We start from the raw sequence: 21,352 nt of genomic DNA, 5'->3' as shown, positions 1-21,352 counted from the left end.
ACTCCGGACTAAGAAAAGAGGCTGGCAAGTTCAAGGCCATCTCTATCAACTTAGTAGGACCCTGTCTCAAAATTTTAAGAAAGGCTCAGAGTGCAGCTCATTGGTACAGTACTTGCCTAGCAAGTCCAAGCCCCTGGTTACAATCCTCACCACTAGGAGGAGAAAAAAAAAAAAAGCCAGACCAAAGAAGTGAAAGCAGGGACTCAAACAGATACAAGCCAGGTGTGGTAGCACACACCTCATAATCCCTGCAATTTGGAAGGTTGAGGCAAGAGGATCACAAGTTTGAGGCCACCCATGGCAATTTAGTGAGACCCTGTCTCAAAATAAAAAATTAAAAGGCATGGGGACATAGCTCAGTAGTAGAACACTCCTGAGTTCTGTTCCCAGTATGGCGGAGGAAAAAAAAAAAAAGCTCAGATACTTGTATAATAATGTTCATAATAAATAGTATGATTCACTATAGCCAAAAGGTAGAAACGACCCAAATGTCCACGAGCAGATGAATAGATAAACTAAATATGGTATATACAGTCAGTGGAATATTATTTAATCTTAGAAAGCAATGAACTTGATGGACACAGTGGCATATGCTTGTGGTATATGCTTATAATCCCTGCTACTACTTGGATGGATGGGGAAAGAGGTTCAAAGCCAGCCTGGGCAACATAGCAGATCTCATCTCAAAAAGAAAAGAAAGAAAAAGAAAACCGGGGTTGGGGGAGAACAAATATTACATGATTTCACTTAAGTGAGCAAAATCGAATAGGCAAATTTACAGATAAAAACCAGACTAGAGAAAGAGGAGGAATGGGGAGTTACTATTTAATAGGTGCAGAAAATGGACAGTAGTCGTGATGGGTGCATAATGTTGTGGATGTATTCAATGCCACTGAAGTGTACATGTTAAAAAAAGTTTTAACTCTACATGTATACATGTTAAAAAAAAATTTCCAGTGCTGGGATGAAAAAAAATTTTTTTCAGGGGCCTCAATCATGCTAGGAATGCACTCTACCACCGAGATACACTTTCAGCTAAAATTGTAAATTTTACATTATGAGTAATTATCATATTAAAAAAATCGCAAGTTCAAAGCCAGCCTCAGCAATTTAGCTAGACCCTGTCTCTAGGTAAAATATTTAAAAAGGGCTGGGGATGTGTCTCAGTGTTTAAGTGTTCCTGGTTTCAATCCCTAGTACCAAAAACAAACAAAGGGTTGGTGGTGTTGCCCAATGGTTAAGCACCCCAACGATCAATCCTCGGGACCACAAAAAAAAAAAAAAAGGAAAAATAGTCCATCATAAAACAAAATCCCCCAGCATATCTTTAGAAAAAAAATAAATTGGAAAAATTCTTATAAGTTGAATTTTTTCTTTTTTTGGTTCCTGCTTTTCTTGGGCCCTAAGACTGCGCTGAACCTTTGTCTTTGAAATGCTTTCCCGAAATTATCAAGGTCCCACACTATCTGGACCGCACTCTTCATGCACTGGATGACAAATAACTTGTCTCCTTGTATGTTTTCCTGACTAATCCAGAGCTGAGGACGCTCTACTACTGAATTACATCTCCGACCCTTTCCTTTTTTATTCTGAGACAGGGTCTCTCTGAGTTACTCAGGTTGTCCTCAAATTTGCGACCCTTCTACCAGCCTTCCAAGCAGCTGGCGTGCTCCGACTCATAGAGGAATTCTTGGAGATCAGAAAGATGAGACCTAACTGATCCCACTATCCTAGAATTTGGGGCACGTTGCAGAGCAGTAATGAATCCCATCAGCCCGGAAGCGGGAAACTTCTTTAAAGGATTTACCCAGTAGCGCCAACCAGAGCAAACCTTCCAGAAGGGAAACCACGCCCCTTCTCAAACACCTCCCTCAACTCACTCCTCCCCTCTTGGCACTGCCTCTTTTCCCGACAGCCTAAGGCCCCGCCCACCAGGCTTGCCATGTGGGGAGGGCCATGATCCCGCCAACAATGACTCCGCCCCTTTCCTCTGAGAAACCTGTCCCTTTTATTTAAAGAACACGCCTTACGTAGCTTTGCGTCATCAGTGCAAGGCGCGGAGGAGGGACTTCCTGTCCCTAGTTCTAACAGCTTCCGGGAAAGGCCGGAAGAGACCGGACCCTGAGCAAAATCGAGGATTGCCCGCCCCTCCCCCAGCCCGAACGGGAAGACGAGTCCAGGGGTTGTCCTGGCGAAGTCAAAACATTTAGCCTGGACTTTTCAGGTGAGGACCTTCTTCCTATCCAAGCATAGTACCAGTCCAAGTTCCTTTTAATTTCCCATTACTCCCCGCGCCCTCAAGCCCCGCCCCTAGTTCCCCAGCCCCGCCCCGAAGTTTGAGGGGTGTGGATGGTTTGTGACCCCCCTCTCCATCATCGACTGAGAGATCTGGGCTTGAGCTTTGAGGCCTGGACCCGGTAGCCCTTTGGCTTCAGGGGCTCATGGACTTCACTCCATTGCCGCGAAAATAAGACCGCCCAGACGCGGAGTCTTTGCCTCAGAAAAGGCAGGGTCCGGGACCCCTCCTTACCGTGGTCAGGGTCGCTCACAGGCTGAGGAGAAAGCAAAGGCCTCCGAGGCAGGAGACTTGGGGTCCTACCCGGCCCTTCCCCACTACAGTTCCCTGTGTCTGTGCCAGTCGTTCTCGTCTCTCTCCGCCGCAGTTTCCTTTTCTGTAAACCACGGTTAATGGCATTAACCTTCTTACTGTCGGGGGTTAGTTGTGGGAGTGATACATAATTCCTACCATTTGTTTATTGAACATTTGCAATGTGCCAGGCACTGTGCTGATTATTTTGCTTCAATGATTTCACGTCATCTTCAAAACAACCTTATGAGGTAGGTACTATTTTTAACCCATTTTACTGATGAGAAGGCTAAGTCTCTGGGAAAGATGATCGAGGTTACATGGCTAGTAAGAGACAAGATTATAGTTTCATTTTGTTTTCTGACTCAGGGTCAGTCTATTAAGTCAGGATGTGTAAACTCTTCAGATGTTGATATGTTCCACAACTATTTTTGAAGTAACTACGGTGGCATTATGCTGGGCTCTTAAGTACAAAGAGAAATACATGTGAGCCTTGTATTCTAGAAGTCTAATAAATGGACCGGTAGATAAGTATAATGAAATTTTATAGGTGCTGTGAGAATAGTCTGATAATGATAATCGTCAGATGGATTTGCCCAGGGACAGCTGTGAAAACAGATTCTCCAAGGGAAGAAGTAGGTATTCCAAGGACCAAGCAGAAATCCAGAAACTGCAGAGTGAGAACCTTCATAATATGAGAGACTGAGTTAGTGATAGTGAGAGCTGTTGTGGAATCATTTCCAAATCAGTTGCATGTAGACAGCGGTTTTTGCAGTTGTGAGCCCTCAGTGACCCAGAAGAGTAGTGTTTCTGGTGTTTGTCCCATACGATTTCCCCAGGGCCTGCTAGAGAATTTGAGAGAAGGCAGAGTTACTGTTTGCTTATGGCTCCTAAAGAATTGACCCTTTAGGGTAATCTAACTCTTCTGTTGACAGTAGATTAGTTTTCTTTGGCCCCTGATATTTGGGTATGAACTGTGACAATGAAAGAGATGGGGCTCATATGAGACAGTCCAACAAGGGTGACTGTATAACACCTCCAGAGGAGCTCCAAAATAAAGTATTTCAGGCTTTTTAAAAGTCTCTCTCAGAAGTCAAGTTGGAGGCTGTTTAAGGGGCATATTTGCTTGACTAAATGTTAGAAATCCTAGAGAAACTCCAAGTTCAAAGAAGCAAATGTTTTACCCATCAACGACCAAAAGAAAAAAGAAAAAAAAGCAGTTGCAGTAGACACAGCAGCAAGGTTATGAGGCTTTCCTCATAGGGTAATGATGAGAAGGCTGATGATCTGTGCAAATTGTGAGCATGACATCTGTGAGCTAGTTTTCTAATAGCGCCCAAGGCCAAGTCCTTAGCTTGAGGTTGGAAGTCTAGAGTACCAAGTGAAATACATGTGATTCTTGTGTAGGTTTGTCGTCCCCCCCTACCCCACCCCAGAATATTGAACTCCACTTATTTTCAGGACTTAGTTCAAAACTTAAACTAGGAGCCTTATTGCAACCCCTCTGGCTCTGCTGATGCTATTCCCCTTTGTTCCTGCAGCGTGGACCCAGTCAGCAGCCAGGCCATGGAGCTCCCTGATGTCACCTTCATTGAGGGTGTGGGTAATGAGGTGATGGTGGTGGCAGGTGTGATGGTGCTGATTCTAGCCTTGGTCCTAGCTTGGCTCTCTACCTACGTAGCAGACAGCGGTAGCAACCAGCTCCTGGGCACTATTGTGTCAGCAGGCGACACATCCGTCCTTCACCTAGGGCATGTGGACCAGCTGGTGGCAGGCCAAAACACCTCAGAGCCTACCGAACTTCCCCATCCATCAGAGGGTAATGATGAGAAGACTGAAGAGACTGGCGAAGGTGGAGGAGACTCCACAGGGGAACCTGTTGCTGGGGGTGGTGTGGAGTCCAGTCTTGAGCATCTCCTTGACATCCAAGGCCTGTCCAAAAGACAAGTGGGCACAGAAAACAGCAGTCCAGAAGCCCTGCTGAGATCTGAGGATAGCACCTGCCTTTCTCCCAGCCCCAGCCTCATCAACGTGCGGCTCAAGTTCCTCAATGATACTGAGGAGCTGGCTGTGGCCAGGCCAGAGGACACCGTGGGTGCCCTGAAGAGGTGAGTGGGTTGAAAAGTGGGAAGCTGCTCATGTCCCATGTTCCAAGGCTTTGCCTCCTCTGAGGAGACTGGTGCAGAATTGAGAGCAGCAAGGGGTCATAAATGTGGCCCCTACCAAGGGTGGAGAGGAGACTTCCTTAGAAATCTACTCATCAGTTTTTCCCTTTGCCCACCTTTGTTGGTCCAGGCCTGTTTGCCCTGTTATGCCTCAGCCTCTCTTTTTCATCCTTTCAGCAAATATTTCCCTGGACAGGAGAGCCAAATGAAATTGATCTACCAGGGCCGCCTGCTACAAGATCCAGCACGCACACTGCGTTCTCTGAACATTACTGACAACTGTGTGATTCACTGCCACCGTTCACCCCCAGGGGCACCTGGTACAGGCCCCTCAACTTCTCTGGCATCCTCAGCCACTGAGCCACCCAGCCTTGGCATCAGTGTGGGCAGTCTCATGGTGCCCGTGTTTGTAGTGCTTCTGGGTGTAGTCTGGTACTTCCGGATCAATTACCGTCAGTTTTTCACAGCACCTGCTACTGTCTCCCTGGTGGGTGTCACAGTCTTCTTCAGCTTCCTCATATTTGGGATGTATGGACGATAAGGACATAGGGAGAAAATGAAAGGCATGGTCTTCCTCCTTTATGGCCTCCCCACTTTCCTGGCCAGAGCTGGGCCCAAGGGCCTGGGAGGGAGGGGTGGAAAGGATGTGGTGTGCACCCCATCCATAAGACACAGGAGGCAGGTGTAAGGCCTCCCCTTATGTCCACAGGGGTACAGACATTCCCCCCTGTGCAAGCACAACTCAGGTAGAAACAAGGATGTCACCTTCATATGCTTTTAGAATCCTGAAGGAGCTCAGAGCCAAAGGCCAAGCTGAACAGAAAGGCCAGGCTTTGAGTCCCTCCCAGCTGTGGCCCTGTGTCTTGCATGTCTACCCCTCAGCACCCAAGGCCACTGCCAGGGCAGCTCAGCATGACCCCTGGCATACTTCTGTAGGGATCCTGGAGTATCCTTCCATTCCTTAGACAAGTGTTTTTTGAGACAGGGATGAAGGCTGTGCCAGCTTACCCTATGGGCACCCAGCTACTTCCACCTGCTCCCTCTACCCCTGTAGCAGGAATAGGGTGTTCCCCCTTTTTTCAAAGCACTTTCTTTTTTTCTTTTCTTTTTTTTTAAGAGTCTTCTACAGAGCTCAGTCAGGAAGGGGGTTGGGGCACAAGGCCAAGCCCCTAGCATTGGGAGAGGCTAGGCCACAGCTGCTGCTACCCTAGGCCTAAGGCTGTAAGCAAGACAGAACTGGCTTTCAGCCAGCATCCTACCCTGCCTGACTTCCAAGGACGAGTTCTGGGTATGCATCACTCAGCCCTGGGCCCTTGCCTCTGGGACACTTGGATGGAGGGTCAGTGTCTGACTAAATAAAAGTTCCATTTTGTGGCTATGGAGCCTCTTTCTGTGACATTGAGAATGGCTTTGCTCTGCCCCCTGCACATGGTAATGAGGGTGGGTAGGCCAAGCTACCAACGGGAGATGCAGTTTATTTACACCAGCAGCCATGGGGGCAGAGAGAATACACAGCGTTTACAAAGTTAGCTACCTGTACAGGATGGATTACATATGCAAAAATAAAAATCTCAAGACCACAGGACAGCGTGAGCCCCACCCCCCTCCCCCAATGACCCCAGCATGCGGTAATGCCAGGCGGGTGGCCCCTGGGCATGCGGGGGGGAGTGATGCATGGAAGGGAAAGCCACCGGCCATGGAAATTAGTACAGAACCCCCCACACACACACTCAGACACATGATAGGATACAGGGCGGACGACACCTAGCCGGGGCGGGGAGGATGGGAATTGAAACCCACACAGCCTGTTAGAGGGAGGGGGCGGGGAGCTCCTAGCCCCTGTTCAACTACATGGTAGAGGGGGCACTCTCCCCAGAAGGGAAGGGGTTTGCTCCCTCAGGGTCCCTGCTGGACCAAGCCCATCTCTTACCCAGCCTGGGCAGGGGGCTCTGCCCTGAGGGTGGGCCAAGGAACACTGGGGAAGGTTATGTGGATAAACCAGTTCCCAAACTACTCCCCACTTCTCCCTCCTCTGACCAGAGGGGGAAAGCGGGAGGCCAGAGGGGAAAGGGTATGTTAGGGCCTGAGCTACAGCTGCCTCTCAGAAGGGAGAGTGGCCCTAGGCCTTCCTCCCTTCACCTTCAACCAACTCCCAAAACTTCATTTGGAAGTGGCTGGAGGCCTGCTGAGATCCTCCTCACCCGCTGGCTTCCCCTTAGAGGGAAAAGGCTGTGGAGGGCCAAGACCAGAGGAGCCCAGGCACCAGGATTTATTCTAACTCCTGCCAAAATTGGTTTGGCTTTTTAAAAAATAATCACAATGCTTGGGTTAAAAACCAATTCGTAACCAGGCATCAGCCACAATCAGAACCACCCCAGGGGGAGACTGGGGTTCCAGACAGGGTATTGCTGCCCTATCTCTGTTGTTCCCTTAACCCTCTAGGGTCCCTAACCCAAATCAGTCCAACCAGTCCTGGGTACTAGCTACCCAAATGTGGGAGTGGCTCCTCCTGGGAGAAGGGCAGGGGACATGTCCAGCAAGTGCCAGATAATTCGGCTCAGGGTCAACTCCATCCCTGTGTCAGTCAGCTCTGCTCCCAGCCCAGATTGCAGTCCTCCAGCTCGGCTCCTGGGGGTGGTGTTGCCAGCGTGGAGGTGGGATGGTACATCTTTTCAGGATGTAGACCAGGCAGGTGGGCACACTGGCATGACAGTCCCAGAGAGGCAATGATACCCCTTCCCTCTCCACTGACAACCCAGGGCACAGAGACCACCCTCTTCCCACCCTACTCCTAGCAAAGGGGAGAGGCACAAGATTAGGATTTTCCTCAGAGCCCCAAACCACAAATACAGAATAAATAACTTAAAAGCGGCGAAGGAAGGGGAAACAGAGCAGGCTTTGGAGGCAGGAGCATTGAGAGGAACTGAAGCTGGTCAAGGTGAAGGGGTGGCAAGCAGCAGCTGGGAACTCAGGCTGCCCCAGCAGGGCGGTGGGGCAGGGTGGGCAGGAGGAACATGGGGCCACCCCAGGAGGGTGAGGCTGGGCCCCTTCCTGGGGCAGGGAATGAGGTAAGAAAACATTTCAAATAAAGCAGCACCGTTCCCTCTCACCTTGGGGCCCCACTCCTCACCAGCCCTGGGTCAGGGAGGGATTGAAGGGGGGAGTCATTTTGATATGCAGCTCCCTCCTCCTACCCTCCCCTTCCCATTCCTTGAAGCTGTAGAGGCTGAAGGCCCTTTCCTGGCACCCAACAACAAAAGGACAGCTCCTGCTGCCAAGGAGGCCCACGGGGATTGAGGGGAAAGGGCTGCCCTGTGAGGCAGGGAAGGCGGTGGCAGTTCTGGACGCCTACCTCAGCAGAGAGCACTCTGTGCCTGCCACCCCTGGGACTGGGGGCACTTGATAGGATGCTGCACACAGACAGGACACACCCAGCCCTGCCCCTCAGCTCCAAGCACCTGACCCATTCACATTGCTGAGGGCAGCCAGGGGAGGCCCCCTCCAGGCTCAGCTTCTAACCCACAGCCTCCCGGGTAGCCACAGTGCCCCTCGGCAGGGCTTAGTCCAGTTCCTGGGGTGGGGGCAGGCAGTGCGCTGGCACAGTGCCCAGGTCAGGCCCCTGGCCTAGCTGGACATCCAGTAACTCACAGAATAAATAGGAAAACTGCCTCCCCACCAAACTTATGTCCAAGGCATAATAAGTCCAGGTCTGAGTCCTGCACGCTGAGGGGTCGTGCTCTATTGCAGAGGACCCTGACACCCCCCAGGGGTGCATAAATGGATCCTCTGCCTGCCTGGCCCACCAAACTTCCCAAGCCCAAACCCCCAGTAGCCGTCCATTTGCCAGGCTATGCCACCTGGGTGGGGGTTGGGAGAGAGGGCTCTGCTCAGCCAAAGGCTATCCCTTGCACCCAAGTCAGTTGATGTCATCATAGATGCTGGGCGTTGGGGGTGCCGGTGGCTTTGGCTTCTTCTTCTTATTGGAGCCCAGGCCAGAAGCAGTCCCTACCAGGCTCAGATGGGATTTCTTTTTCTTGGTTTTCCTTGACTCGGAGCTGTTGGTACCTGCAGAGAAAAGTTACAAGGGATGAGAATAGGGTTGTGGCAAGAGAGGTGTCAATCGGTTGAGTGCGGACAGAAAATTCCTGGGTCCCAACTGAATCACATACCTAGACCCCATCCCTGATTTTCACTTGTCTTGGAGGAGCCTGAATCAGAGGGTGAGAGATCAGAGGAGCCGTCCCACTGAAGCCGGCTGATCAGGGCCTGGCTGTCAGTCATGTCAAAGCTGTCATTATCCAGGGAACTCTCAACCTCCGGAAGGACTCTGGAAAGAGAAGGCGTCAAAAAAGGGTTTTAGGGATAACCATCACCATCCTAACCTGCTACAACCCACAACCTTCTGAAAGGATCACTTACGCTGAGGGCCCGAGGAAATAAATCCGCACAGTTCGCCTCTGCTCATCCGTATGCTGGGGGCAGCGCAGAGACCTGGTGGGGACATAATTATCAGACCCTGACAAAATAGGGAAGGACCTGAGGAACTCAGGGAGAGCCCCTCCCCTCAGCAGAGGCCAAAGGGACAGGGAAGGGGTAAGTGGAGAGCCCCCAGATGGAAGCCTAAGGCCTGATCATTGAAGGAGGGGAGGGAAAGGGCGGGAGCCCCACTGCTCAAGTCCAGGGGTACTCCTGACACATGCCCAGCATGAGTGTGCAGGAGGGGCCCCGAATCCCTTTCTAGGTTCTGTGCTCACCTTGTGCACATCTTCTTGGTGTGTTCAGAAATCACCCCACATTGCTGGAAGAGGAATATAAGCTGAAAGGAGGGATGGAAGGAAACCTACTCTAGATACTAGATGCTCCCTTCTGCATCAAGGATAGACTGCACAAGCAGAAATGGCCCCAGGGTGTCAATACAGTCCAGACCACTGTGGGCCAGGAAACCTACTTCTAGAGTAAGATTTCTATGGCTCTAACTGCTTTCACCAGCCTCCTTCAGGGTATTGACCTGTCTATGGCTCCAGCCCACTCCCAACAGCCTCCCCAGCCCCAGTTCCTCACCGTGGTGAGAAGGCTTCGCAGCTCCTCTGGCCCCAGGGTCTCATAGCTGATCCCAGTTGAGTTGCTATACTGTGAGAACCAGAAGTGCAGGTCAGAGAAGTAAAGAAGCCACAGACAAAAAGGGGGCAAGAAACTGGGGATGTACATCAGTGGTAGAGCACTTGCCTAGCACATGTGAGATACTGGATTCAATGCCCAGTAAAATACACATACACACACACATACACACACACACACACACACACACACACACACACACACACGGAGCAGAGGATTAGTCCCTCTCATTCCTGCCTCTGTGATAGAACAGTTTTCCCATTGAGTCCTTTCATTCCACCTGTACACAGATAAGGGAGTGGGACGCAGAAAGAATAAACACAAGATTCAAACAGCCCAACTAATGCTTCTGGCTGTCAACATTCGGATCCTACTTATCGAAATCCCAGCCACCTCATAAAGACAATGAGGAAGACCATAAGGGGGGCAGCCTCTACTCACCTTAAAAGGATCCGAATTGCTAAGTTCCCCTGAAGAAGAAAAAAGAAGGGGAAGGGTGTTTGATGCAGAGGTACAGACAGAGAACCCTGAAAATAACCAGAGAGGAAGTGGGGGTGACAGAAGGATCATAGGCCCTCCCTCTACACCCCTATCCCCCACCTCTCCCTCCACCCCAGGCCCACATGAATCCCAGAAGACACAGCTAGCAGCACCCCTGTTGCTCCAGCCCCACTTACCATTTTTGTGTTTTAAAGACTTGGATCTTCGAGGGGAATTGGGGTTCTGGAATGGGAGATACCATAGCTTTGGGGAAAGGGCAACGATAAGGGGGAGCCGAGAACCCAGGGAAGGAAAAAAGATTTGACAAAGAATATCCTCAAATTCCTACTCTTCTCCCCCATTAAGAGGCCTGTCTGCCTATTATTTCCTCCCCCATGCCAAGGCCTCCGTTGCCTCCCTGCCCACCACAGACACACCCTCATCCCCAAACCCAGAGGTGACCAGTGACCTCAGACTTGAGTCAAGACACCTGAGGACTCCCTGCCCAAAGGGGAGGGTAACTGTCCTTCGCCCAAATTTCCCCCATGCTCGCCCCGGCTCTCACCTTGTCTGATTTTCTTTTCTTGGCTGTGAGGGTGAAAGGATATAAAGCAAGGTTACTTTTGAAAGTCTTCAATCTAAGACTATTTTTAAAAAATGCAAAAACACACTCCCCCCCTTATTTATAACAGTAATTGTGATCAATGTATACTCAATTCCTGCTTGTCCACCTCATCCCAGTGTCCCCCAAGATTCCTCAGGTCCCCAAGCACCTTTCTTCTCCGAGCCATAAGACCAGTCGTTGTCATTGATGTCATCATTATCCTCTTGGTCGCTCTCAGACTTGTTCATGTTGTTGCTATTGGCAATCCTGCCAAAGGTAGGGGAGAGAAAGGGTTATGGTGCCTACAACTTTTAAAGATACTGTGGAACATCTGGGGTCAAGAACAACCCACCCTCTATATTCTACAAATGCCCTAGGGGCCTACAGGATGCAAAAGATGAGCAGCTCTAGTTCTATCCTCACCGGCGGTTGGCGATTCGGCTGCTGTTCCGCCCCATTCCCAGGCACTTCTCCAGATGGGGAGCAAAGCGGGAGGCGGCAATGCTGCGGCTGCAATTGGGGCAAACACACTCCTTGCTCTTCCACTGGTTGAATACCTGTCCAAAGATGTCCAACCCAGGCTGGTCCACGATCTCTGGGGACAGGAGAGGCGTGGCGATCAGGGTGGGCAGGGAACCCTCTCCTTGTACCCACCCATGCGTGGTCCCATGGCCTCTTCAAAACCCCCTGCCTAAACTAGCAGGAGCTCCAGGATCCACATCTAGGGCAGTTTCCAGAGAAGAACCCTCCATGCATTCTTTGGGCAGGGCTAGCTAGACTACTCTCCTTCTACCCTGAAGCTCACCAAAATCCTTCATGCTATCAGGGTCTGTGTCGTCCAGGAAGAAGTAGCCACACTTGACAGCTCGGTGTACCTCAAAGCAGAATCCCAAACAAGAATCCTCGACCAGGTCCGCATATATCTCCTGAGCGATGGCCTGAGCCCCAGGGGAAAATATCCAGTCACAAGAGTCACAGCCCTCTAGACTGCCAGTGACTCTCGCCAACCAAATCTCCTGGCCCTGGCCAAATATCATGCTTTCTTTGCCATTTTCCCCATCTTGATTTTGAATTCTTTCTTCTTCCCCGATTGTTGGGTCTTTTCAGCTGGCTATTCCCTTTAAGGAACAAGGCTGACTATCCAAATTCCTCTTTGGTGTGGATGCCAGATATAGCGACGTAGAGACATCAAGAGAAAGAACTAGAGGCACACGTGGGGGAGCCCTCACCTCTAGTTTGCTGTTATCCAGGCCAGACAAAGACATTTCCTCCATTTTCATTTGTAAACTCTTGTGGAGACGGTGCTCTGACTGCTCATAGCACAGCGGGCGGCAACACGGCTGTACACATGGGGATGGGGGTGTTGATGTGAGTACAAGGTATCTCTGAAGACTGCCACTTCCCCTCCTCACCTCACTGCCCAGGGCTTAATCCTGGCATCAGAGTATCTCCCTCCCCAAGGCCCAGGACCACTAAGCCTGGGTAGTCCCTCAGAGACTAAAAACCAGAGGTAGCCTAGTCCTTCCCAGGCCTGAGATCAGGCCCTGGTCTCTACTGCCAATCAGAGTGTGGGTTTCTAGGAGGCAGCAGCTCACCCCAGGTCCCCAAAACTCAAACCCCTCTTTGATACCCATGGTGCAATGCAGCAGGGGGAGGAGAAGGAACTCTAAGGCCTCAAAGCAAACCCACAGGGTGTGGCAAAGAACTGCACAGAATCCTAAAGACACCCCCTTCCCTAAAGGCTCTCCTCAGAGTCACCTCTGCTTTCAGCCAGGATGTCCACTTGGGGGGGTACTGCTACCAGAAGTAGGAATGGCCCTAGGACCCTACAACCTTCACCCCACTGTTTTCCCTTGAAATAAGCCTGCTACTGCATGGAGAGCAGAGCTCAGACAAGCAGAGTCAAAGGGGCATTTCCAGCCACCTGGAGCAGAAGGGGGTACAGCCCTGTGGGCTAGCACTAGAGGAGTGGGCACTCCCCTTACCTGTTCTTCTTTTAGATAACACCCTCCCTCCCTCAGGACCAGCCCGGAAGTCTCTCCAAGAGCCCCAAAGTCCAGAAACCCCCACCAAAGGATTCAGAAACAGCGCCCACAGTCCGGGGGCCCCTCTGAACGGTGGGTACGAGTTTAAGGAGCTGCCGGCCTAGAGTGGGGTGGGAACTGACAAACGAGCCAGGGGCACTGGGAAGGGTAGGAGGCCGGGCCGCGGCTCTTCCCCCGTCCCTGCGGCACTGCTGCTGCATCATACCGACTGGGGGGAGGAGAGTCGAGCCGCCCGAGGCCGGCGCCGGGCCGGGACAGACCGACCCCCAGAGAGTGGGCAGAGTGGGACGCGTCCCGGCCCCTCTTGGTCCCCGCCTGCCGACAGCCCCGGCCGGCCAGGGAGAGGAGTCCAGGAGGGTGTCTATTGTCCCGGGGGCTGGGGCCTGGCTCCCTAACAAAGGCCCCGCGCCCCCTCCCCGGCCGGCCCTGCCCCGCCCAAGGGGGACCCAGCCAGGGGGAGAGCAGGGGGCCCGGGCCGGGCCGGGAAGCCGGGGGAAGCCGGGCGTTTCCGCGTCGGCCCGGGGGGAGGGGAAGGGGCGCTGACCCAGACCTGGGGGGGAGGGGGCCCAAGCCCCGCCTCGGGCCCCGCCCCCCGCAGGCCCCTCCCCCGTTCCCGTCTCCGTCCCGTACTCACCCCGCCCGGGGGGCCGCGCCGGGGCCCGGCGGCCTCTCAGGGCCGCGTCCTCCGGCGGCGGCGGCGGCGGCGGCTGCTCCGGAGCCCCATGTCCGTCGGTCCGTCCTCGCCTCTCCCCGGGGCCCAAGGCCCGGGGCCGGGGGGTCGGGCCGCCCCCCCGCCTCGCCGCCTCACCGGGCGGCCATGGCCCCTTCCCCTCCCTTCTCGTCCCGTCGCCGCCTCCTCCTCCTCACCTCACCCCGCCCGCGCGCAGTCCGCGCGCCGTCCGCGCGCCCCTCCCCCCGCCCCCCACTCCAGCCCGCCTCTCCCGGGCGGGGGGTGCGGCGCGAGCCCGGAGCGCGCGCGCGTGCCGCGACCGGAGGATGGATGGATGGAGCGAGCGAGAACGCGAGCGTGCGCGCGCGCTCCCCTCTCCCCCTCCCTCCGCGCGGGCGCGAGGCCAGGCGCGAGCGCGCTCCAACCTCCTCCTCTTCCTCCTCCCGCCCCTCCTCAACACCCCGCCCTCGCCCTCCCTTCCACTTCCTTCTTTCGCTTTCGCGCGCCCAGCGACGGCTCGCGCCTGCTAGAAGGGCCCGAGCGCGTGCATCTGCCCCGCGGCCGCAGCTCGGCAGCATTTGCTCCAGGGGGCGGGGACCGGGAGGGGAGGAGGGGCGCCACGCCGCCGTCCAAAGTACCGGCGGACGGGGACGGGGGCGGAGAAATGGGCGGGGCCTTCGTAGACCACCCCAGCCAATTGCTGTGTCGTCTCGGCACCGGAGGCCCAATAGGACGGGGGTGGGTGGGGCAGCGTTCAAGGTGAGGTGCGCGGTGCGCTGGGGGCGGAGACGTTGTGCCGTCCGGGCCGGCTCAGGGGCGGGGGCAGCGGGTGGCGTCGAAAGAGAGCGCCGGCTCCCAGCCGAGCCTGGGACGCCTTCCGGCCCAGGCTCCCCCGCCCTTCCCTCGGGGCTCTCCGCTCTTTCCTTCCCCCCCTCCATTCCGCTCCCCACTTTTACCCCGAGGCGTGCAGCCACTTTTAAGAAGAGGACGGATTTGAAGTGGGGCGTATAGGACCTCAGGGCAGAAAACCCTTGGAGCCGAAGAGGCTTGTTCACGCTCGTTCTCCCGGTTTCTGGGCGGGTCTCAGCCCACTCCAGGCCTGTGAACCTACAAGCTCCCGAGATGAGGGTCCACTGCTGAGGGCGGAGGCCGAGCTGCGCTCTTCTGAGCGGAGCGCCTTTTCAGCTCTCATCCTAATTTAGATCCCACACCTGCTCGCCCTTCCTGCTTCCGGAACTCAAACTGGACCCCCCAGTGTCAGCCTGCCTCCCTGACACTGGCCAGACCCTTCCTCCGACCCTTCCTACGACCCAGTGCTACTCACCGGGGTGTGAGGGGGTGCACATTCCGCACGCTTTCAGTCCCCTTTACCTTTCCGGACGAACGGACCTTTTCTCAGCCGCAGTAGATGCCTAGACTGGCATTGCCATTAGTCTTGTCTGGTGCCCTAGAATGATTGTGTGACAGCCCTCTTCCCTCAGGAGATAGGGTTAAAGTCTGAAATCACATACTTGAGACCATGATTGGATCTTTTAGTTTTCCTAGGAGTCGGATCTGAGTGGATTTGGCAAGTGAATTCCCTGTACCTCAGTTTCTAACATTGTCAGTGGGTATAAAAACCATAAGGATTAATAAGCCAGTGCGTGAGATTTGTAGGTCAGTGTAAATGCTTGGTAAATCTTGGCTGTTATTCTTTTTTTTCTTTCTTTTCTTTTTTTTTTTTTTTTTTTTTTTTTTTTTGTACCAGGGCTTGAACTTCAGGGGAAGTCGACCACTGAGCCATATCCCCAGCCCTATTTTGTATTTTAGTTAGAGACAGGGTTTCACTTGAGTTGTTTAGCACCTCTCTTTTATTGAGGCTGGCTTTGAACTCTAGATCCTCCTTGCCTCAGCCTCCCCAGCCACCGGGATTGCAGGCGTGGGCCACCCCTTCCGGTTTAGCTGTTATTCTTAATGCGCTGCGGGTGCTGGGATACAAATATGAAATATGACAGTGTGCTTCTTCAAGAAATGTACAATCTAGTGGGATAGGTAGGTAGATTTGTTGGAAAATAATTGCATAATAGTGTGATTAAAAACAAAAAAGATATGCACAGAGTTCAGAGACAGCCAGAAAGAAGCAGCAAAGGATGTAAGAGAATTGGTCAAGAAAGGCTTTTTTTTTGGGGGGGGGGGGCGTGTACCGGCGATTGAATTCAGGGGCAGTCTACTACTGAGCCACATCTCCAGCCCTATTTGTATTTAGAGACAGGGTCTCACTGAATTACTTAGCGCCTCACAGTTGCTGGGGCTGGCTTTGAACTCTCAGCCTCCCGAGTGTGCCACTGCACCTGGCCCTAAAGAAAGGCTTCTTGCAGGGGAAGGTGAACCAGAAGGTCAAGACAGCATTAGAGGGCTGGGGATGTGGCTCAAGCGGTAGCGTGCTCACCTGGCATGCGTGCGGCCCAGGTTCGATCCTCAGCACCACGTACAAACAAAGATGTTGTGTCCGCCGAGAATTAAAATAAATAAATATTTAAAAATTCTCTCTCTCATCTCTCTCTTAAAAAAATAAAAAAAAAAAAAAAAAAAAAGAAAGACAGCATTAGATATCCCAACAGTGAGCTTCAGCATAGGGATCACTCTTGGGACTGTTGGGGACAGGAATGGGTGGGGGAACTGCAGGAGGTGAGCAGGCCAGATCATACAGGTCTAAGTGTGCACCAAAGAGTTTGTGGGCTTTAACCCTATAGGCAGTGAGGAGTCCTGAAAGGGAATTGTTTGAGCAGACTTGCACTTTAAGTTTATCATTCTGAAAAGCAGTAGGTTTTCATTATTGGTTGAGCTGTATGGGGTAAAGGAGAAGGAGGTCCTGAAAACATTTTTAACCAGTGTTTAACTAGTGAGGAACTCTGCAGAGGATTCAGGAGGAGGACAAGTTCAGTTTGGAATATGTTGGGTTACTGTGGGACTAACCTGTAGAGACTCAGAAGGTGGTTGAACTTGGATCTAGAGGATATATCTTTAGGAACTTATACAGCATGGCCTCAGCCTTCCTTACCTCTTCTACCTCTCTTTCAGGAATGCTGCTTTGTTTCTTACCTAAACATATCCACAACGTCCTCCCCTAAGGAATTTGCACATGCCCAAGAAACCTTCATGGCTCTTCTCTCTTTACCTAAATTTTTCCTCATATCCCACCCCCCATCCATGGCCATTGTCATACCAAACTTTTTTGTTGTGGTGCTGCTGCTGCTGGGGATGGAACCCAGGGCCTTGCACATGCTAGACAAGTGCTTTAACCACTGAGCTGCATCCCCAGCCCCTTGTACCAAACTTCTTTACCACTGGACTTACTATTTATTTGGTGCTTGGCCTGGGCTATTCTGTAGTGGTGATCTCTTTGGGCACAGGCCCAGTCTCCACAGTTAGCACCAGTTTATAAACTCTAAGGACTGATCTGGTTCTGGCTCTGGGTGAGGCCCTAGGGTTACAGCAACAAGAGAGTCACACAGACCTTGTCTTAATGGGGCTGATTGCCTAGCAAAACCTGGTTTGGAAGAAACAAGTCTGAGTATAAAGGTGTCCATCCAGGTCCAGGCTGCCAAAGAAACATGACATTGAGACCTTTTTTTGTTGGGGTTCAGGGCCCCCCTCTTCCCCCAGAGAACTAGGCAGAGAGAACAGCATGTGTATGGACCCTAGAAGAGAAGGTGGTATGTTTGAAGCATAGAGGGCTAATGTGGCTGGCTGGAATTGGAGCCCAGCAGGAGCAGCAGACCCCCCATCCTGGACCTGTGGGCCATACTTAGTCACTCATTCAGACCATTTTTCTTGGTTATCATATATATGCTGGGCAGTTTTAAGTGGTGGGATTACTGCAATGAACAAGAAAGTATTTCCTTTGGGAGAGAGAATAGACCAGTAAACAAACAAGGAGATGTAGGAGGAGGCCTCTTTGGGAGGCTTGTTGGGAAAGGCCTATCTGTCAGGTAACATTTGAGCTGAGGCCTAAAAGATGAGAAAACCAGTTGTATGTATGAGAAGTACAAAGACCCTGTGGTAGGCATGCTCAAGAAACAAAAGAAAGATCACTTATCTGGATCACTGTGAATGATTAGGAAGAGTGGAGCAAAAGGAAAGAGAGGATGCAGGGTCCATCCTCCATGGCCATGGTAAATTTTAAGTACCAGAGTAATCTGAAGAAAACTGAAGTGATCAGAGATTTTTGGTTTTGCTTTTTGTTTTTGAGAATGGGGTCTCACTATGTTGCTCAGGCTGGCATTGAGCTCCTGTGCTCAAGTGATCTTCCTACCTCAGCACTACAAGAGCTGGGACTATAGTGTGCACCACACTGCCTAGCTTTCGTTTTTTGTTTGTTTGTTTGTTTTGTATTAGGATTGAACACAGGAGCATTATATCATTGAGCTATATCCCAGCCCTTTTTTATTTTAAGCCAGGATATCACTGAATTGCCCAGACTGGGTTTGCATTCTTCTGCACTAGCCTCCCTGGTCACTGGGGATTAAAGGTGTGTACATCAACCCACCCACCCAGCCATTTTTTTTTTTTTTTTTATGGCGCTGGGGATTGAACCCAGGGCCTTGTGAATGTGAGGCAAGCACTCTACCAAGTGAGTTATATCCCCAGCCCGCCAATTTTTGTTTTAATTTATTTATTTTTATGTGGTGCTGAGGATTGAACCCAGGGTTTCACACATGCAAGGCGAGGGCTCTACCACTGAGCCATAACCCCAGCCCAGCCCGCCAATTTTTAAAAAAAAAAATTTTTAGTTGTACTTGGACACAATACCTTTAATTAATTAATTGATTGATTTAGACATAAATGGTGCTGAGGGTTGAACCCAGCACCTCACACATGCTAGGTGAGCACTCTATTGCTGAGCCACAACCCCATCCCTCCAAATTTGTTTTTAAGACAACTTTGGCTGCTGTGTGCAGTATGAACTGTAGGGGGCAAGAGTGCAAATAGGAAGACCAGTTTAAGAAGGTCTTTTCAGGGCTGGGGTTGTGGCTCAGTGGTAGAGCGTTCGCTTAGCATGTGCAGGGCCCTTGGTTGGATCTTCAGCACCACATAAAAATAAATAAGATAAAGGTATTGTGACCAACTAAAAAATAAATTACAGGGCTGGGGATGTGGCTCAAACGGTAGTGCACTCCCCTGGCATGCGTGCGGCCCGGGTTCGATCCTCAGCACCACATACCAACAAAGATGTTGTGTCCGCCAAAAACTAAAAAATAAATATTAAAAAATTCTCTCTCACTCTCTCTTAAAAAAAATAAATAAATTACAAAAAAAAAAAAAGGTGCAGAAGTTGGGTGATGGTGATGCTAGGATGGGAATGGCAGTTGTGATCAGGCTAGACAGGTTTCAGAGAGATTTAGGTAGTGGAATGGACACGTCCAGGTGATGGACATGAAAATGAAAGGGGGAGAGAGGAGTCAAGGCTGACACTCTGGTTTCTAGGTTGAATGACTACATAGTTTTTGATTATTTTGGGTCTCGAAGTACAAGGTGTTTCTGAGATACCCCAGAGGATGCATAGATATCTACACAGTTCTGTAGAAGAGTGGTGTTTTAGACCATTTTCTGCTACTGTACTAGGATATCAGACTGGGTAAAATAGAATTTTATTTGGCTCATGGTTCTGGAGGCTGGGACATCCAGGATTATGGTGCTAGCATCTGGCGAGGGCCTCTGTGTTGTTGTACCATGATGGGAGGGCAAGCGAGCAAGCATATAGGAGACAGGAAATATGGCTGGACTCATATTTTTTAGCAGGAGGTTCAAGGGAGTGACAGCAACACCTAGGACAGAATGAGGAGGGAGGGCTGACACCGACAGAGTACACCAAGAAAGCAGGACACAGACAAGTGTCCACTAGGTGTAAAGATGGACATGTTGTTGACTGTAAAGAGTAGCCTTAAGAGAATGGTGAGTGGGAAAGTTTTGGAAGTTTGGCCCAGAACAGGAGAGGGGTCAGGGGTGGAGTCTTTGGACAGAGGTTGTGTTGCAGCCCTTTGCTGTTCCAGGAACCCAACAGAATCCTGTGCAAGGAAAGCAGACATCCATAAGCTGCAGAGGGCAAGTCATCTTGTTCCAGCCACTTCCTATCAGAGGCCTAGATGGTTAGGAAATCATGCTGAACCCAGATGGAGCTGAGGGCTCAATGTGGGAGGGTGCCCCAAACACTACTTGATAAATCCTGCACCAACCAGGAGGGCTGGCATGCCCAGGATGAACCCTTGACCTCAGTGGTTTATCACCTCATTTTCTAAGGTGGTGCCCTCTGGTGAAATTGCATTTGTTGGAGCTGGGGATATGGCTCAAGCGGTAGCGCGCTCGTCTGGCATGCGAGCGCGGCCCGGGTTCGATCCTCAGCACCACATACAAAGAAAGATGTTGTGTCCGCCGAAAACTAACTAACTACATAAATAAATAGATAGATATTTAAAAAAAAACTCTCTCACTCTCACACTCTCTCTAAAAAATAAATAAAAAGATCTGTGCCATTAATGACCAGTTTTCACATCTGTTAAAAAAAAAATGCATTTGTTCCCAAAACTTGTTGTCAGTCCTTCGATGGTTCTAGAAAGGGCAAACAAGATAGCTTCAAGAGTTTATCTGACCTATTGGGTCACCCCTGCCACCCACTTTCACTTATTCCAGTGACCAGACAGCAGTCAGACCTTTGTTTTTCACTTTATTGTACAAAAAAAAAAAAAAAGGGAAAACAAAACTTCCACAGTTGGCCTTAAGCTTAGGCAGACACCTCTAAGCCATTCCCTCCCACCTCCCATAATACAAATTCAAGTGTGGTTGTTGTTGAAACCTACAAAACACTCCTTAAATATTAGAAAAAAAAGGTGGGGGAATGGGGGTCTTCCCACCCCAGCCATCCCGTCCTAGTGCCAAAATGCACTCAGAGCGACCTCTTACAGCACCAACACCCCCACCCCCATGGCCCTGTCTGTACTGTAAGAATTTCTCAATTTTTAAAACAGGAAAAGTGTCCTGTTCAAAGTTATTTTTAAATGAAAACACATTCCACTAAAACATAATAGTGCAGGGGCATTCAGATAAAGGATATTGGGTGGGGGGTCTTTGCAGGGGTTCTTAGGAGGAAATAACCTATAAACTCCTGTACTTAATTCCTGGGTCAGGATAAAGGAAGGGGAGTGGGGAGTGTCCCTCCCTAGGCCTCCCCATCCAAGCACCAGGGTCCAGGCAAAGCAGATTGTCTCTGCTTTCATTTGAGAGACCCACAGCCTATCTGGGGTGGGGCCCTTTACCTTTTCTGCCCCACCACCTTGGCAGAGGTCCCACTTCCCCCATTCCTGGCTTTCATTCAGAGGGGAAGGTGGGAAGCACAAAGCCCCGATTAAATAGGTCACTGACATGATTGTTTAAAAAAATTTTTTTAAACCAATTTAGTAAAAACTGCCAAAAACAAAAATTAAATCCACAGATAAGGTGGCTTGGCTTATTAAGAGTCAAGGAATCAGGGTACCAAAAAACTTGGGATGGCTGGCAAGGGTTAAAGGGGCAGCTGCAGAAAGCAGCTTCTGTAGCCCCTTTCCCAACTATAAGGTTGAGGGGCAAGGAAGAGGGGGAGCAGACCTGAGAAATCAAAGGAAATGGGGTGGCCAGAGGACATGGGGGAAGGCAGTTAGGGATGTGTAC

General features: G+C 51.1%; 2 protein-coding genes across 10 annotated transcripts; one reads left to right on the top strand and one right to left on the bottom strand.

Annotated features, from left to right (window-relative positions):
- The first annotated feature begins 1,490 nt into the window (after nucleotides 1-1,490).
- On the top strand, nucleotides 1,491-8,011 carry TMUB2 (transmembrane and ubiquitin like domain containing 2). 2 transcript variants are annotated; one of them, XM_081270045.1, is made up of 4 exons: nucleotides 1,491-2,224; nucleotides 2,779-2,838; nucleotides 4,129-4,695; nucleotides 4,930-8,011. In XM_081270045.1, the coding sequence occupies exons 2-4, from the start codon at nucleotides 2,804-2,806 to the stop codon at nucleotides 5,291-5,293; spliced, it is 966 nt and encodes a 321-aa protein (XP_081126171.1). In that variant the 5' UTR covers nucleotides 1,491-2,224; nucleotides 2,779-2,803; the 3' UTR covers nucleotides 5,294-8,011. The 2 variants fall into 2 exon arrangements, with proteins under 2 accessions (XP_081126171.1, XP_081126172.1); XM_081270046.1 differs by lacking the exon at nucleotides 2,779-2,838 and having other exon boundaries at nucleotides 1,572-2,224.
- Nucleotides 7,843-14,223, bottom strand: ATXN7L3 (ataxin 7 like 3). Of its 8 annotated transcripts, none has more exons than XM_081270036.1 (13): nucleotides 13,634-14,223; nucleotides 12,184-12,294; nucleotides 11,760-11,892; nucleotides 11,378-11,549; nucleotides 11,124-11,221; nucleotides 10,916-10,938; nucleotides 10,548-10,614; nucleotides 10,312-10,397; nucleotides 9,814-9,882; nucleotides 9,507-9,550; nucleotides 9,172-9,243; nucleotides 8,922-9,079; nucleotides 7,843-8,817 (listed from the first exon to the last, which is right to left on the bottom strand). In XM_081270036.1, the coding sequence occupies exons 2-13, from the start codon at nucleotides 12,232-12,234 to the stop codon at nucleotides 8,669-8,671; spliced, it is 1,122 nt and encodes a 373-aa protein (XP_081126162.1). In that variant the 5' UTR covers nucleotides 12,235-12,294; nucleotides 13,634-14,223; the 3' UTR covers nucleotides 7,843-8,668. The 8 variants fall into 8 exon arrangements, with proteins under 8 accessions (XP_081126162.1, XP_081126166.1, XP_081126167.1 ...); XM_081270040.1 differs by having other exon boundaries at nucleotides 10,548-10,593; nucleotides 13,634-14,222; XM_081270041.1 differs by having other exon boundaries at nucleotides 10,312-10,340; nucleotides 13,634-14,221.
- Nucleotides 14,224-21,352: the final 7,129 nt, after the last annotated feature.

This window comes from Spermophilus citellus (genome assembly GCF_964194105.1).
Source record: "Spermophilus citellus genome assembly, chromosome: 17".
Taxonomy (NCBI): domain Eukaryota; kingdom Metazoa; phylum Chordata; class Mammalia; order Rodentia; family Sciuridae; genus Spermophilus; species Spermophilus citellus.
This window is presented reverse-complemented; position numbering and strand designations above follow the sequence as displayed.